The sequence below is a fragment of the Girardinichthys multiradiatus genome, chromosome 14 (assembly GCF_021462225.1).
Source record: "Girardinichthys multiradiatus isolate DD_20200921_A chromosome 14, DD_fGirMul_XY1, whole genome shotgun sequence".
Classification (NCBI taxonomy): domain Eukaryota; kingdom Metazoa; phylum Chordata; class Actinopteri; order Cyprinodontiformes; family Goodeidae; genus Girardinichthys; species Girardinichthys multiradiatus.
Window position 1 is genome coordinate 15,062,943 of NC_061807.1, and position 18,498 is coordinate 15,081,440.

General features: G+C 42.7%; 1 protein-coding gene across 14 annotated transcripts in view; it reads left to right on the forward strand.

The window, feature by feature from the left end:
- The window catches only part of dysf (dysferlin, limb girdle muscular dystrophy 2B (autosomal recessive)), a 117,340-nt gene that overhangs the window by 18,455 nt on the left and 80,387 nt on the right, over positions 1-18,498 (forward strand). For all 14 annotated transcript variants that reach the window (XR_007041440.1, XM_047386048.1, XM_047386050.1 and 11 more), the window contains exons 2-16: positions 7,995-8,050; positions 8,352-8,443; positions 9,250-9,355; positions 10,110-10,233; positions 10,354-10,610; positions 14,287-14,415; positions 14,501-14,563; positions 14,728-14,778; positions 14,892-14,922; positions 15,016-15,131; positions 16,304-16,430; positions 16,510-16,613; positions 16,733-16,801; positions 16,889-16,932; positions 17,414-17,496. Coding sequence is in view for 13 of the 14 variants with exons in the window: in XM_047386048.1 (XP_047242004.1) it covers positions 7,995-8,050; positions 8,352-8,443; positions 9,250-9,355; positions 10,110-10,233; positions 10,354-10,610; positions 14,287-14,415; positions 14,501-14,563; positions 14,728-14,778; positions 14,892-14,922; positions 15,016-15,131; positions 16,304-16,430; positions 16,510-16,613; positions 16,733-16,801; positions 16,889-16,932; positions 17,414-17,496 (1,452 nt within the window). In the remaining variant the exon portion in view is untranslated. The remainder of the gene's footprint in view (positions 1-7,994; positions 8,051-8,351; positions 8,444-9,249; positions 9,356-10,109; positions 10,234-10,353; positions 10,611-14,286; positions 14,416-14,500; positions 14,564-14,727; positions 14,779-14,891; positions 14,923-15,015; positions 15,132-16,303; positions 16,431-16,509; positions 16,614-16,732; positions 16,802-16,888; positions 16,933-17,413; positions 17,497-18,498) is intronic.

Sequence of the window (18,498 nt, forward strand, 5' to 3'; positions counted from 1 at the left end):
ATGCAAAATAATTAATACAATCTGATATTCCATTGACTAAATACATATAGTGGTTTCCACAAATTTTAATTTATTCAAGTCCAGCAAATCAGAATCAGAATCAGCTTTATTGCCAAGTTCGTACACACAAACAAGGAATTTGACTCTGGTACACTTTGCTCTTTGGTTTTTTGTTTTAATGTGTTATAAGATATATTTATACATATTTCTTTATGTCCTTAAATATACATATATACAAAGGTGCATTTGCAACATCTGTACGCTGTTGTTTGGTACTCTATTAAATGTTCATCAGAGAAACAGCCTGGGGGAAAAAACTGTCTCTGTGTCGGCTGGTTTTAGTAAACAGCGCTCTGTAGCGACGGCCTGAAGGTAAAGCTCTAAATAGTTTATGTGCAGGGTGTGTGGGGTCTGCAGAGATTTTAGCAGCTCTTTTCCTGACCCTAGACCTGTATAAGTCCTGGATGGAGGGAAGATCAGCCCTTCCTGTCATGTCTGCAGTAGAAGCCATTCAGACGGTTCGCCAGGCAAGGATTCTGTTCAGGAAGGGTGGGGGGGCTCCTATAGGCTGTCAGGTTTCCCAGACTGGTCCATACAGCCGAAGTATCACCAGTAGAAAGGCTGTTCTTCAGCTTCTCACTGTAGCTTCTCTTGGCTGCTTTGATCTCTTTTGTTAGTCTGTTCCTGGCCTGCTTGTACCGCGCCCAATCTCCACTGCTGTGAGCTTCTTCCTTTTCCCTGTGCAGATTCCTGAGGTGTGGAGTAAACCATGTCTTATTGTTCCCAAAGGTGCAGAAGGTCTTGGTCTGCACACACATGCCCTCACAGAAACTGATGTATGATGTCACCACATCAGTTAGTTGGTTTAGGTCAGTGGCTGAAGTTTCAAAAACAGTCCAGTCTGTGCATTCAAAGCAGGCCTGTAGCATCTGCTTTGATTCCTCAGTCCACTTCTTAACAGTGTGAACCTTGGGTTTGGAAGCTCTTAGTTTCTGTCTGTAGGTTGGGATGAGGTGGATAAGAGAATGATCTGAAAAACCCAGAGCAGCCCTGGTAACAGCGTGATATGAGTCCTTTAAAGCTGTGTAACAATGGTCCAGTGTGTTTTTGTCTCAGGTGGGACACTTAATATGCTGTCTGTATTTGGGGAGTTCATTTGAGAGGTTTGCGCTGTTAGAATCTCCCAGTATTATGATGAAAGAGTTCGTGTATTTTTTCTCCACCTCTATAATCAGCTCAGCGAGATGGTTTTCAGCGGCAAAAGTGCAGCCATTCGGTGGAATATATGAGCCAATTATTATAAAAGAGGAAAACTCTCTCGGTGAATAAAAGGTAAAGTTATGTATATAACTACTGTTCCCTGAAGGAGAGTAACGAAGTACAACACATGAGTATGGCATATCACGCTCTGCCTGTCCTGGCTGAAGCCACCTCTAATCACGCCTCCTAGACAAATGATGTGATGACGACAGGTGACAGGCCCCACCTGCACTATATACCTGTCCGTCATTGTCGTCATTACTCAGTTCGATAGCCGCTATTCACCGAGCCCAGTTGAGCAGCGGGGCAGCAATGTGTTGTATTTTGTTACTCTCCTTCAGGGAACAGTAGTTATATGCATAACTTTACGTTCCCTTTCAGTCGATTCACTCAGTACAACACATGAGTATGGGACATATATAAACGCCCCGCAGAACAGCCATCAAACCTGAATCATGCACTGCATACTAGTGCAGCACTTCAGACCCAGCAGAAAGAACAGAGTGAGCCACAGAAGGGGTTGTCACATCCAAACGATAAAACCTTACAAATGTGTACGGCGAAGACCAGCTGGCTGCAGCACAAATGTCACTCATGGGCACCCCTCTAAATAGGGCCCAGGAGGTCGCTATGCCCCTGGTGGAGTGAGCCCTCACACCACATGGCATTGGGTGACCCCTGTTGCTGTAAGCTAGAGAAATGGCCTCCACAATCCAGTGGGAGAGCCTTTGTCTGGACTGAGCTTTTCCCCTTTTTGGGTTAGCAATACACACAGTGCATGTAAAGGGCACAGGAAGTGTAACCTCCTTTGTTCCTCAGAACAATCAAAAAGAGGTGGACAAAAACTAGAAAGCTCCATAGTGATGGAGCTGTAGTCCGAAGTTATAACCTTAGGAAGATAAGCTGCATTAGGTCGCAAGGTGACCTTGGAACCATCAAGTGAAAAGTGTATGCAGGTAGGATTTACAGACAAAGCATGGAGGTCTCCAACCCGCTTTGCAGTTGTCAGAGCAAGAAGCAGAGCAAGCTTATATGAAAGGAACTTCACATCTACTGACTCCAAAGGTTCAAATGGAGGGTCACAAAGAGCTTCTAGTACCAATGTGAGATCCCAGGAAGGAAAACTGGGTTTAATCACAGGTCTGAGTCTACGAACCCCATTTAAGAAGCGTACAGCCAGACGATGAGCACTTGGTGTTACTCCATTAAAACCAATATGGCAGGCAGAAATGGCTGCCAAGTAGACCTTAATTGTCCAGCAGCACATCCTGCAAAAATGTTAAAACTTCCACCATTGAGCACTGAAATGGAACAATGTGCTTGTCCTCACACCACTGCTCAAAAGCCCGCCATTTATAAGCATATAAGCCTCTAGTGGAGGATGCTCTTGCATTCTGGATTGTCACCACATCAGGGGGGAGGCATTTGGCTAATAAGCTGGACCTCTCAGTAGGTAAGCATGCAGCTTCCACAGCTCTGGGTGAGGATGAAATATCTCCCCCCCTGCCTGAGTGAGGAGATCCCGGCAAACGGGGAGTTGCCACGGCTCTGCTGCCAGCAGGCTGATTATCTCGGAATAACATGACTTTGCAGGCCAATGGGGTGCTACCAAAATTAGGGACAGACCCTGTTTGCTCACCCTCTCTAGTATAGGTAGTATCATTTCCACTGGGGGCAATGCATACAGGAGTACATTGGGCCATGGATAGGCCAGAGCAACCACTCCCAGTGGAGCATCCTGATCTGTTATGGAAAAGAACAGAGGACAGTGGGTGTTGGCTCTGGTGGCAAAAAGATCTACTGCTGCTGTCCCAAACAGACACCATATCTGTGCCACCACGGAGGGGTGAAACCTCCACTCTCTCACCCGAGGTCCGCCTCTGGAGAGCAAATCTGCACCCAGATTCAGTCGTCCCGGGACATGAGTAGCTCTGATAGACAGATAGTGTATGCTGCACCACTGCAGGAGGGTGTGTGATAGCTTCAGGAGAGGAAGTGAACGTGTCCCCCCTGTCTGTTTATGTATGAAATCACAGTGGTGTTGTCTGTCCTGACCAGAACATGTTGGTTTAACAGAACCTGGCAGAGCCAGCAGAACCGCTAAGATCTCTAGGTAGTTTATGTGGAGTTTGGATTGTACTGGTGTCCAAACCCCCCTCACCGCTGTGCCATCGCACAAAGCCCACCACCCTCTCAGGGAGGCATCCGTGGATACCACCTTGCGAAAGGTTACTCTCCCTATTGGCAAACCTCAGCACAACAGTCCTGGTTCCCGCCAAGGGCTGAGAGCCGACATGCAGGCAGTGGTTATTGTTAGGTTTCTGCTGCGGTGACGCCATGCACACAACCGGTGAGAGCGGGTCCACCGCTGGAACGGGTGCATCTTCAGTAGACCAAGTGGTACTACTGCAATCATAGATGCCATCATACCCATCAGTTGTAAGGTGGTCTGGAACCGTAGTTTGTGTCCCAACTGAAACTGAGCGAGGCAGCGGTGAAACACGGCCACTCTGTGGTCGGAAAGACGTGCCCTGCTTATAAGGGAGGATATTTCCAGACTGAGAAATGAAAATTGCTGACTTGGGATCAGCTGGCTTTTCTGAGAGTTTACCAAAAATCCTAGGGCCTGAATGTGTGACAGAACCCTAGACATTGTCGCCTGCTCTCTGGAACTGGCTATTAAAGCCCAGTCGTCCAGATAAGTAAAAATGCGGACGCCTGTTTCTCTGAGAGGTGCTAGTGCTGCCTCTATACATTTTGTAAAGGTGGAGGTACTAGAGACAGACTGAAAGGCAGTATGAGGTACTCGTAAGCCTTGCCCTCGAAGGCGAATCTCAGAAACTGTCTGTGGTCCGGGTGTATCGCTATGTGAAAGTAAGCGTCTGTCAGGTTGATCGTGGCGAACCAATCGCCCAGGCTGATAGCACTCAGAAGCTGCTTGAGTGTTAACATTTTGAACTAGTATGTTTGGAGGTATTTGTTCAGAACTCTCAAGTCCAGGATTGGTTGAAGCCCGCCCCCTTTTATCAGAACAACAAAATAATGGCTGTACCAAGCTCTGTTCATGTCCGACTCAGGAACTGCACGAATAGCTCCTTTTGCCAACAGTGTATTTATCTCCTCTCTCAGAACCTCTGCTGCTTGGGCCATTACCGCCGTGTTTACAACACCAACAAAGCGGGGTGGTCTCCGGCAAAACTGTAAACGGTAACCCATAGCAACGGTCCTCTCCACCCAAGGTTGGAGTGCGCATGCACGCCACATATGGAGATGTGCAACCAGGCGACTGGCCTGCAGCACTGTTGGTGGAACGGTGCTGCCCTCTCCCGACGTGCGAGAGGTGCAGCCTCATTTGGCTGTCGCCTGCAGCCATTTAATTCTGACTTTTTTCCATAGAAAAAGCTGTCTTTATTGAAACGTTTGGAGCATACATACAAACATTTGGAACAACTGTAGTGCTCAGAAACACATTCAACACACCTAAACTGGGGGCTTTTAGTGTAAATACATTTGTGGAGAAATTGTGCTTGGGATACTGTGTTGGGGAAACGCAGCGCCTCTTGGGACTGGGATCCCGAACAACACCAGCAAAACCTCTTTTGGACGGCACCCGCCGAGAACTGGCAAACATGTCTCCCTGCTCCTGAAACTCCTGATTCTCGAGTTCCACAGCTAGGAGGACTGTGTCTTCTTCTTCTGGGATGTCGAGTCCCTCTGGAGCCCCGGAGGAGGACCCCTGTTCCAGGCCGTCCTTCGGGGAGCTTGGTCGTGGTTCTGTGGCTGTGCCGTCTGAGGTGCTCAAGCTCACGGGCCGCGTCATCCTCTTCGGTGGGGGTGGCGGTATTGGTTTGCGGGTGCCCGAGCTGGGTTTGGGTCTAACATCTCGCCTGGGGATGATACTGCGCAGTGCTTCGGTCTGCTTTTTCCTCAGCTCGAATTACGCCTGTATGGCGTCGAGAGATTGCCCAAACAGCCCGTCGGCTACCACCGGTTCATCCAGGTAGACGGCTCTATCTCTATCCGGGATGTCAGAGAGCGTCAGCCACAGGTGCCGTTGTGCAACCACCGTTGATGCCATCCCTCTGCCCAGTGACAGAGCTGCACAGCGGGATACACGGAGGATGTAGTCAGCAGTGATTCTCACCTCATTCAAGAGCGGCATCAAAGGGCTCTCCGGCGGTGTTGTGGCTCCAAGCTCCGCCAAGCGCATAGCTTGGTATGTTTGCAGCATCGTAATGGAGCTCAGGGCACAAGCAGTGGTCGCTTGCGCCCTGTAGATTTTCTCCAATTGAGCAGTGGAGAACCTACAGTGCTTAGACGGAAGCGATATTGGATCACCCACACCATGATTTTGTGACGGGGCCAGATATGCTGCCAAAGACGGTTCCATAGGCAGAATATTCACCAGTCCAGCTTTTTCGGCGCCTTCCGGTCCCAGATACTGTCCATAACCCGGCACCGTGACGCAGGTGTACAGTGGTTTGTTCCATGAAGACGTCAACTCAGAGACAAAGTCTGGGAACCGAGGGGAGATAAAACCCGGCGAATTGCGATGGCTTCTCCGCAGGAGGTGGGGATGGCCATTCCACGTCCAGGGTATCAGCTGCACGGCGGCAAAGAGAGAAAGAAGACATGTCGCCCGGGTCTGCTGGCGCAGCAGTAGCAGCCTGACTCGGCAGAGACTCATCCTCATCATCAGACAGACCATGAACATCCAAACTGATGTCTAGTACATCTTCCTCTCCCTGAAGGGGTTCTAGCTGAAGCTGAGACCTCCATAATTGGCTAACCCATCAACATACTCCATATGGTCTGCCCAGCTGGAAGTGGGGACTTTGACCGAAAAGCCGTCCTCGTCAGAATCGGACGGAACTGGGTTTCCCGCCTCGGAGAGCAGTGGGTCTTGCCGTGAGACAGCAGCCTCTCCCAGCACCTTCTCGAGGAATTTAACCCGCTTCTCCAGGGTCGAGCGACGAAGCTGGCGACAGAACGCACATGCTTCGGGCTCCGCCAATGCTCTGTGAGTGTGAACGATCCCGAGTCAAACAGGACAAACCTCATGCTGGTCCTTCTCATGAAGCGAGAAGCCGCACCCCTGAGGACAGGGACAAATAGAAGACTTCTGCTTTGCTTGTGTTAGCTATGTGCTCATCCCGAACCACAAAAGCCAGACCGAATTGCTTGAAATTAGTGCTTCGCGGGCAGACACGCTTACCAGCAGGCAGCAGTGACTAACTCCAACAAAAGCAGTTGAACTAGTTCCAAGTAGCCTTTCGAAAGAGGCACAGAGCTAACCAGCAGCAGCTAGCTAGCCTGATTCAAAGAGGTGTTCTTAGCGAGGTGAAGAGCATAAGAACCGAGTAATGACGACGATGACGGACAGGTATATAGTGCAGGCGGGGCCTGTCACCTGTCGTCATCACATCATTTGCCTAGGAGGCGTGATTAGAGGTGGCTTCAGCCAGGACTTGCAGAGCGTGATATCTCATACTCATGTGTTGTACTGAGTGAATCGACTGAAAGGGAACGGTTTACAGTTTATGGAAAATGACTCCAGATCAGGACTACGTATTTTCCCCAGCACTTTTATGTCTCTGCACCAACCTTCATTTATATAAAAGCAGATTCCGCCTCCTCGCCTCTTTCCCAATAGCTCCATGCTACGATCCTCTCTGAACAGCTGGAAGCCTGGCATCAGCAGTGCGCGGTCCGGGATGCTTTCACTCAGCCATGTCTCGGTAAAGCAGAGAACTGCTGATCTGCGGAGGTCCGTGTTTTTATAGGTGAGAAGAAGCAGCTCGTCCATCTTGTTACTTACAGAGCGGACATTTGCCAGATGGATTGAAGGCAGTGGTGTGCAAAGTCCTCTTTGGCGGAGCTTTACCAGCGCGCCAGCACGCTTTCCCCTCCGACGTTTTTGGTGCAGTATCCCATAGAGTGCCGCGGCTCCGCTCGCCCGGAGCTCAGTGAAGCTCGGATCGGTGAATGATGGTGAAAAAATCCCAAGAGAGGACTCTCTAATGTTGAGAAGTTCCTCTCTGCTGAATGAGACCACAGAATTGTGGCCCGAGACCACAGTACTGTGGCTCAAAAAACATAAAAACACACAAAATACACAAAGAAAGAGAGAGCGAAGCTCAGAGGCTGCCATCGTCAGCGCCATCTTGGTAAATCTGGATGATAGCAACTATTCTGTTTTTCTTGTGATTTGTCTGTGTGTTTTTGCAGAATATCACAATGATTCAGATATGTTTATAGCCCACATCAGTTGAGGTCCCGGATGTAGAAAGTACCCAGTAAAACCCTGCAGACTGCAAACTGAAATATGTGACAGCGAAGTTCTGTGCATAAGTGGACATGAAACCCAGGAAAATCCTTTAAGCCTTCCACCAACGTAATAAAAAAAGAACAGTTAATGTTGAACCTGGGCTGCACAGTGGCACTATTGGTAGCACAGTTGGTAGCACTCTTGCCTCGCAGCAGGAAGGTTCTGGATTCAAATCCCAGGCTGACTGCTAGATGTATTCACCGTCTCCCATGTGTGACCCTGCATTGACAAACGAGTATTGACAATCACTGGATGGCTGTTGAACAGTGTAGCATTTTGCAAATGGATATAGTATATTCTTCAGCTGCAAGAAAATCATGTTTTGAAATGACAAATAAAACACAGCAGTTATGATCTGTTTGTTTTACAGTAGGTCACTTATCTAATATTTTTCTTTCTGCTTCAGGGTTAAAGAAGAAGACCAAGGTTATAAAAAACAACCCCAACCCGGTCTGGAATGAGGTGAACCCAATTTTAAAAAGACAAAACTTGATGACATATTAAATAAAATCAAATTACTTTTATTCATGCAAGATTTGTTGTCCCGGGATCTAAATAGGTAGTTTTTTTTAAACATATAACATAATTAAATTGGTTTGCTTTGGATGCGATTTATATTAATTTTAACAAGATCAATGTGATGTTCAAAGGGAACAATAACTTGGTTATTTTATTTTCAGTTTCTACACTTTTATTTCATCATGCAGATATAACATTTTCATACTGTTTAGTGTTTTCTGACCATGTTCTCTCTCTCTGGTAGGGATTTGAATGGGATCTGAAGGGGATTCCTCTGGACTCTGGAGCAGAGATTCACTGTGTGGTCAAAGACCATGAGAAAATGGGAAGAAACAGGTATAAACAGGCAAATGTTTTATAGTTTGCTTTTACATAGGTTTAATATTTTTGCATTGGCAGTATGTAGTCAAAGCGGTTACATTAATACAGTGGTGCAATTTGTCAGCAAGCTGGTAGAAAAGTATTACCCTAAATTATTTATATTTATGTCTTTTATAAAATAAAAATAATATGAACTGAATCACACCTCTGGAGATTTGACATTACATGAAAACAAACAGGTCCACTTCAAATCACATCTAATCTATTCAATTTCAGTCACTATCACCATATCCACATTCAGTCCAATTATCAGGAGTCCAATTTAATTTGTTTTAAAGTCGATTTTTCAAATCCACACTTACCCAAATGAGATTCAAAAAACATAAAATGCCAATTGGGGAGAAAGTCTAGAAGACTGCATCAAATTAAAAACCTCATTGCAATTTCCCATCTTAAACAAGTACAAGGTGACAGTAGAGAGGAACAACTCTGTTTTAACAGAATGAAACTTCCAGCAGAACCTATCATCAACCAGCTGGGGCCTGAGAGGACAAGAAGCAAATAGAGGAAAGAGTGATGAAGAGGTGCTCCATTTATCCAGCAGTCTAGACTTATAACAGCATGCCTTATGTCATGGCTTCTTTAAGCCCTAAAAATAATCTTTATCATAAAGGACACTTTTGACTCTAGCCTCGCCAGGCTGTGTGCTTTATGGATAAAAACACAGAGTTGGTTCTACAAGAGAGGAGGCTGATAACTAAAAGCTCTGCCTCCCATTATCCTCAAGAAAGGTCCATGTATGTCTTCACTGGTCTGATCAGGTTTCTGGGTGAGTGTCGGCTGGGTCTCAGAGACGTCCTCAACTCTCCCAACTTTGCAGCCACCTTCACCGTCTCCCTGCTGGACACAAAGAGAAACAACACAGGGGTGAGCTCATTAAACCATGCAACTTCAAAATGTTGATATCACTGTCCGATAAGTACACGAGAAACTATAAATCCTTCTGAACTCCATGTCTGGGACTAAAAACAAACAAAGAAATCATTGCATGTTAACACTTCTCTTTTGGTTGTTTCTAAGTTCAAGTCTGTAGTTTTGTACGTTTCACAGGTATATCAGAAACCCAGGCAAACATCAGCCATATGTTTAGTTTTCTTACATCAGAGTATCAATGGTGAATGGACTGAATGTAAATAGCGTCTTTCCAGTCATTCCAACCACTCATCATGATGTCAAATGGGTTGCCCAAGGACACATCAACATGTGACAGGAGGAAGCTGGAATCAAACTTACAACTTTCAGATTGCAAGACAGCTACTCTTCAGTATAAACTCTGTTAAGAAAAAGTAACTATGCTATATTTGGCCAAGCCAAGTTCAATGTAAACTAGGCAACTGTCAGCAAGTTCAGTTTACTAAGTTAAACTAAGCTAAATTCCACTAACGTAACATGAAATAATATTTATTAAAGTGACATTTAGTCATGAGTCTACTGTATGCAATATGCATTGTATTTATTCACTGAATAAAAAGATGTAATTTAGCTATTACCCAGGTTTGTATCATCACAGCTGGAGTGTATGAAGCGGGTCCTTATTTTGTCATTACTGTAATGGCTCACAACTCTAGTAATGGTGATTTCACAGTCTGTATCAAGCCATTGAATGCTTTGCCTCCACCAGGCCACGCTGACCCTGCAGGTCTCCTACATCCCTCCTCCAGGATCGGCTCCAATTTTCCATCCTCCCCAGCAGCCGGAGTCCCTTCCTCACAGCAACCCCAATATAGAGATGGACACAGTTACAAGTAATATGATCTGTGTACAAGTTAATCAATAATTGTACAGAGCTTTTTTTTAAAACCATGTCCAGATGACAGCAAAACTTGGCTCCGTGTTTTCCATCTTGCAACTTCTGCCTTCACCAGTGATTTCTCTGGATACTCTGGGTGAGGAGGACACAGAGAGTATGATCATGGTAGAGCCTGCAGAGGAACCGGGAATTGACGACAGTCGCTCCATGGTGATTGTCGGTCCCCAGGGGCCTCCTGGCCAGGAGTCTCCCACCGCCCACACACCCAAGCGCTCCCCACCAGCCTACAATACTCATGGAGGGCTGAGGAAGAGGAGGAGAGGATCCAGCAGTCAGCCCAAACAGCTGCCCAACAAACCTCAGGACATACAGGTTTGGGGTATTTTTATCTGCTTTCACTGTAAAGGATTCAAACAAGAATAAAAAATAACCTTAAAAAATAATCAATGCTGACATCATATATTGTAACAATTTTATTAAAAAGTGACAATTGCTTTCCAGGGTAAAGTCATTTATTGGTGACACCAAAGTTAAATGCATTGCATTGAAAGATGACTGCAGAGCTTCTTGGTAATACTAGTTTATATTTCAAGGTCAGGTGAATAAGTCCTGTTAAAACTGACTATACAGATTATCAGAAAAAAGCTACTTAAAAGATAAACTAAACCTTCGATTTAAGTAAATGTGTTCAAAGGTGAAAAAAGACATCAAGAAATATAATAAGAGCATTTAATCTTCTTTAGCAAGGCTGGAGCATACAGAGAAATTGATGTTTGTCCATTCCTCTTTTCACAATCTCTCTAGACTATCCAGAGTCCTGGGTCCTCTCTTATACTCTCTTCTCTTCAGCTCACCCTACAGGTTTTCTATAAGAATTAGTTCTGGGGACTAAGATGGTCCTTTTAGGAGGCTAAACCATTACTGTGTTGATTTGGCCATTTGTTTTAAATCATTATTATGCTGAAAAATCCACTTAGGATTCATGTTCAGTTTACCAGCATATTCCACCAGATTGTTGTTTAAATGTCCTTGTATTTCAAAGACTAAAATGGTTCCAGGATCTGTAACAGGCCCATAGCATCACAGATCACCCACCATTCTTGAGGAACAGCTCACCTTTCCACTTATTCATCTATTGATTCATGCCAGACCAAACTGCAGGGTTTATTGTTGAACAGCTTAATCTTAGTGTCATCAGACCAAAGCACACAGTTGCATTTAAAGCCCCAGTAGAGTTAACCAAACTCTACTTGTTTACTTTTCTGACAGTAGGACAGAAAGAAACAGTAAATGAGGAATACATTTTCAAAGTTTATTTACACATTTTTACCAGGGGCTAAAATAAGGGGGGGTAGGACACTTTAAATGAAACAAATAACATTTACCACAAGGAACGTCAAATGTAAAACTGCACATCCACTGTTTTAACAATACAGTAATAATGCAATGAATATTCTAAACACTGAAATGGCACAGTTTTATGTTGCTTATTTACACACGTGGACAAAATTGTTGGTACTCCTCGGTTAATGAAAGAAAAATCCACAATGGTCACAGAAATAACTTGAATCTGACAAAGGTAATAATGAAGAAAAATTCTATGAAAATGAACAACTGAAAGTCAGACATTGCTTTTCAAACAGGCTTCAACAGAATTATTTAAAAAAATAAACTCATGAAACAGGCCTGGACCAAAATGATGGTCCCCTTAACTTAATATTTTGTTGCGCAACCTTTTGAGGCAATCACTGCAATCAAACGATTCCTATAACGGTCAATGAGACTTCTGCCCCTCTCAGCAGGTATTCTGGCCCACTCCTCATGAGCAAACTGCTCCAGTTGTCTCAGGTTTGAATGAAGCCTTTTCCAGACGGCATGTTTCAGTTCCTTCCAAAGATGCTCAATAGGATTTAGATCAGGGCTCATAGAAGGCCACTTCAGAATAGTTCAATGTTTTCCTCTTAGCCATTCTTGGGTGTTTTTAGCTGTTTGTTTTGGGTCATTATTCTGTTGCAAGACCCATGACCTGCGACTGAGACCATCTTTCTGACACTGGGCAGCACATTTCTCTCTAGAATCCCTTGATAGTCTTGAGATTTCATTATACCTGCACAGATTCAAGACACCCTGTGCCAGATGCCGCAAAGCAGCCCCAGAACATAACAGAGCCTCCTCCATGTTTCACAGTAGGGACAGTGTTCTTCATCTTTCTGTCTGCGAACATAGAGCTGATGTGCCAAAAAGTTCAATTTTGGTCTCATCTGTCCATAGGACATTCTCCCAGAAGCTTTGTGGCTTGTCAACATGTAGTTTGGCGAATTCCAGTCTGGCTTTTTTATGATTTGTTTTCAACAATGGTCTCCTTGGTCGTCTCCCATTAAGTCCACTTTGCCTCAAACAACGTCAGATGGTGCGATCTGACACTGATGTTCCTTGAGCTTCAAGTTCAACTTTAACCTCTTTAAAAGTTTTTCTGGGCTCTTTTGTTATCGTTCGTATTATCCGTCTCTTTGTTTTGTCATAAATTTTCCTCCTGCGGCCACGTCCAGGGAGGTTGGCTACAGTCCCATGGATCTTAAATTTCTGAATAATATGTGCAACTGTAGTCACAGGAACATGAAGCTGCTTGGAGATGGTCTTATAACCTTTAACATGCTTGTCTATAATTTTCTTTCTTGTCTCCTGAGACAACTCTTTCCTTCTCTTCCTCTGGTCCATGTTGAGTGTGGTACACACCATGTCACCAAACAGCACAGTAACTACCTGTAGCCCTATATATAGCCCTACTGACTGATTATAAAAACACCTGTGATGCTAATTAATGGACACACATTGATTTAACATGTCTCTTTAGTCACATTAGTTTCAGGGGTACCGGGCCTGTTTCATGAGTTTATTTTTTTTAAATAATTCTGTTGACACCTGTTTGAAAAGCAATGTCTTGACTTTCATTTGTTCATTTTCATAGATTTTTTTTTCATTATCACCTTTGTCAGATTCAAGTTATTTCTGTGACCATTGTGGGTTTTTCTTTCATTAACCGAGGGGTACCAACAATTTTACCCGCGTGTGTATATTGTCTAAAATGATAAATTATAAGTGGTAGACTTCATGTGATGTGAATATGGCCCCCAACATTAATATTAACATTAACATTACATAATATATTTGTAAACATAGATTTTATGAAATTTATAACAAGTTTTAAAATATTTCTTTGTACAGAAAACATCTAGCAAAACAGGTTTGTGCCATTGTGGAGAACTGAATTGAGTTAAACTGAATTAAATTGAGTTAAATTTATTTATTTAGTGCCAATTCATTACAAATGTCATCTCAAGGCACTTTTTACATACGCTTTTGGGGCTTCCTGATAGTAAAGAACTAAGTAGTACAGCCTCAAATGCATGGATGAGTTTTAAATTAATTAAATTACCATCTTAAGCAATATTGTGAAGATGAAAGAAGAATATCACAGAAATATTATTAAAATTGTCCTTTACATTATTACTGGAAGCCAAGTTATTGCCATCCATGGTCTGTGGGTCTTTAAGACATGTCTGTAGTCTATCTAAAGTATTGGATTTATTAGGATTTATGGATAAATTTAGCTGAGTATCGTCAGCATGCGAACTGAAATGTATCCCATGCTTCTGATAATAATTACCAGGCCGATTCTTTTTATAAAATATTCGGCCTGAGCTCTAAACCCTGTGGTACTCCATAAGTAACTCCAGTGCATGACGAACATTTATCTTTAATACAAACAAGCTGCGGTTTGTGAGACAAATATGATGCAAACCATCCTGTACCCTCCTTTTGTAGGAGAATCCTGTGATCGACTGTATCAAATGCAGCACCGAGATAGTCCAGTATCAGAGTTACATGTTCTAAAGTCATATTAAAATATTTTCATATTTTACAAGAAGCACTTTGTAAAGACCAACTTTAAGTACTTTACTTACAGAAGCCTTCAAGTTCATATATAACCAGTGTTATAAAGAAGTCTTTGTTGCTAAATCTCACCCAACAAACCCTTTCTGCTCAGGTTCGTGTGCGGGTCATTGAAGCTCGACAGTTACCAGGAGTCAACATCAAACCTGTTGTGAAGGTAGCTGTAGCCGGACAGTCCAAGAGGACCCGCATCAGAAAGGGCAACAAACCGGTCTTTGATGAGGTATACACCTGTTTCTGCCAGGATCTTTCTGTTCTGGCATCATTTATCCTGTTAAACTCAAATATATGTCAATTTCCATCTGCAGACATTCTTCCTAAACTTTTATGAGACGCCCTCAGACCTGTTTGACGAACCCATCTTTATCACTGTAAGTGTGGATTTTGGTTTTTGGAAGCATTCAGGATCATGTTTGGAAGCAAATATGTTGAGAATCAGAGTATCATCATTCATTTTATTCCATACATACTGCGGTTTTTTGTTACTGTGGACAAAAAAAAAAAGCTGAATTTGGTCAGATATTTCCCTCCACAGGTGTGTGACTCTCGCTCACTAAGAACTGATGCTGTAATTGGTGAATTCAAGGTAAAATGTTCACCTCGGACCTTTAATTGTCAGTAAAGTTTTTACTTCTAGTTCTTCAATAGAAAAAAATGCAATACGTATTTAAACCTTAAATCTATTGGTATTTTCCACAGTTGGATGTCGGCACTGTGTACAATGAGCACAGTAAGTATGTTTTTAATAGGCTTTATGGTCTTCATTTTCTTATTGATGGGTAATTGTGCAGCTATAACTCACAGGCTTGTCCCTACCCTTCAGGACACTGCTTCTTGAGGAAATGGCTGCTGCTGTGTGACCCCGACGACCTCTCTGCCGGGGTCAGAGGTTACCTGAAGGTCAGCGTGTTTGTTCTGGCAGCTGGAGATGAACCACCGGTGAGACTGATGAGAGCGGTGGCAGGGGCATTGCTGGAGATTCGCAAAAAAACATTTCACATACATTTTTCTCTGCAGGGTGTTAAATCCCAAAAGACAAAATGTTGGCAACTCTCTTGCTGTCTTTTATTAGACTCCTTTCACCTTTCCAAGAGATTAATGGTCTCTAAACGCAGCTTCTGCTATGCTAACACAAACTTTAATATGTTTTCAAAAATAAGAAGACAGAAGCTATGTTAGCTGTGTGGTCGTTTTTTCAAGGTGTAAAAAGGGCAGGGAATATAATATCAGTCAATATCGGGTATCCACCATAACAGCAATAATAATATCAGATATTGATATCGGCCCAAATTTTCAAATTGGTGCATGGCTAGTAAACATGGAATGTTATATTTTAGAAAATGCCTTCATTCTCTCGTTGTGAAGTCTTCATGATTTTTCCTGGTAGTAAAACCTAAAAATAAAAGTCAAAATGTGACTCTACATATTAGGCATTTATACACTGCTCAAAAAAATAAAGGGAACACTCAAGTAACACATCCTAGATCTTAAAGAATGAACTATTCTCATTGAATACTTCTGTACAAAGTTGAATGTGCTGAGAACAAAATCACAAAAATCATCAATGGAAATCAAATTTATTAACCAATGGAGGCCTGGATTCACCATTTCAGGTGACTACCTCTTGAAGCTCATCAACAGAATGCCAACAGTGTTCAGAGAAGTAATCAAAGCAAAAGGTGGCTACTTTGAAGAACCTAGAATATAAGACATATTTTCAGTTGTTTCACACTTTTTTGTTCAGTATATAATTCAGTGTTAATTCATAGTTTTGATGCCTTCAGTGTGAAGCTACAATATTCATAGTCATGAAAATAAAGAAAACTCTTTGAATGAGGTGTGTCCAAACGTTTGGTCTGTACTGTAGGTTTTGGTGCTGTAGATACATTTTATTTAATAGGAGTGAAGGCAAAATGGCTCTTTTTATGATAAAGGTTGCTGATCACTGTCCCAAACTGAACACTGACTTTTCTCTTATTGCTCACTTGCATGAGAGCAGGTATTAACGTAACTGTATAAATATATTCCATCTAGCTGCACCCCTGCTGTAGTTGACTTGAATTTGACTTCATTTGTCTAAATGCTGTTGTGTTGACCTCGTATGTTTCCAGGCTGATAAACGGGAGTGTGTTGAGGAAAAAGAGGACATAGAAGGAAACCTGCTGAGACCAGCGGGCCTCTCTCTGAGAGGAGCCATCTTCATGCTGAGGATTTTCAGAGCTGAAGATTTGCCACAAAGTGAGTCTCCATACAGTTTCTGTGCTGTTTTCATCTTCTTAAAAACTTAAATTGAGGAAGTTCTAACATGTTTGCCTAGTGGACGATGCCTTCATGGATGGGATGAGGCATATTCTCGGGTTTGATTCCAACAGAAAGAACTTAGTGGATCCAATGGTGGAGATCCACTTTGCTGGAAAGACGGTGACTTTTCTTTTCTATCACCATAATTTATCGAAACCTTTCATTATTCCAGAGCATGCTCAGTGCACTAATGAAAACAAACCATCTAGAATCCAGAGAGCATTGTCTTTACCTTTCAGGTCTGCACCAAGATCCTGGAGAAAAACGCCAATCCTCAGTGGAACCAAAACTTGGCAATGCCTGTTAGAGTAAGACACACAAAGACTATTATACCAAAAAGCGGTTGAGCACAGAACAATTTTTATACAGGGTTTATGTTTCTGTTTCTTTCACAGTTTCCCTCCATGTGTGAGAAGATGAGGATCCGAATCGTAGACTGGTAATCCACACATTATTCACACATTATTTGACCAAATATTGCCAGTTTCAGGATTTCCGTGTGGTCACTTTGCCAAAACGTTGTGTCCCACCTTTATCAAACAAACCTTGTTATTGAGGAAACCTTCATCATTTTCATGGATGTTTTTCTGTTTTAAAAAGACTTCATAAGAAGAAAATAAGGTCAAGAGTTGTAATTTAATAAATTAAGTTGTTTTTTTTAGCAATTTCTCTTTGACATGGTAATTGGTAGCAAATATACTTTTTGTACTATGACAAAATACTTCGTACCACTTTAATGCCATCTAGATAAAGTCTGCTGCATATGATGGGGATTTACAAGTTTTTGATTCTTGGTTTTTGACCCACTAGGCTGGGGAGTTCACCTAACACAAACTTTTAGTTTCCAAGATCACACAGTGGTAGATTTGGCTTTAAAAGGATGTTTAACAGCTCTGGGTTCTTCTTCTTTCTCATTTCAGGGACAGGGCTAGTCATAATGACGTTATCGGCACCACCCACCTCTGTATGTCTAAGATCTCAGCCCCTGGGGGAGAGATCAATGGTAAGCCGCTTGTCTAAAGTAGTCTAAAGTTAGTCTAAACTGGACTGGAACTCACAAGCCTAACCTTGACTGCACTTGACAACACCAGTGTTTATGTACAACCTGGACTGTGACATGTAATCCAACAAAGTGTCTTTTAATTTGAAACTACTAAACCATAAACAGAACGACCTGACCTGCTGCACATGCTGCTCTTTGTCAAAAATACAGTATAGACACACAAATAAAGCTTACAAATTAACTGGTGACCTTCTGTTAATTATTACACAAGCTTAACTCAATCGAATGTTTTTTCTCCTCCTTATCTGAAGGAAAGTTTTGGGTGCAACCGTATAAACTACTCCTCTAAGCAAAAATCTGTTGAAAAAACATTAATAATGGCATTACCTGCTTTCTAAAAAAAGCGACAATGTGGTTTGAAATTGAAAGGTGAAAAGATGCTAACACGTCTGTTGATATCTAAATGTGGCTCAAAGGTGACTGTGGCTGATTAAACAGCTAAAAAGGCCTGACTTTCAACTTCTAGGCTTTAGGCTAATTGTTTACTAAATATTTGGACTAAAAAAGTACAATTTATGATATAATTGTGGGGCCAAATAAGGGCAAGGATATAAAAAAACTGTTGATGTCCAGTGTAAGACTAGCATACATCTCAGCTGTTAATGTTTAGATGAACCAGGTTTAGCAGCCAGTGATGGCTAGCATCGTTCTGAGAGCAAACGGGCAACTTGTTAACTTGACGCAGTTTGTTATAGATTATTTTATAACTTTCATTCAGTAATTAATATGGTTTTAGGTTTGACTATCTGGGAAATAATGTGTCTACACCTAATCCTATGAGGAACCACCTGACTATTTTATGCTAGCTATGTAAATGGAATACCTGAGACAAAAAAAGAACTGAACATTTTCCAGACTAACTAGTGCTCAACATTATTGTTTGTTTTTAAGCTGTTTTGTCCTCATTACAAGACAATGTTATCCTATTATAGTCTTTGCTCT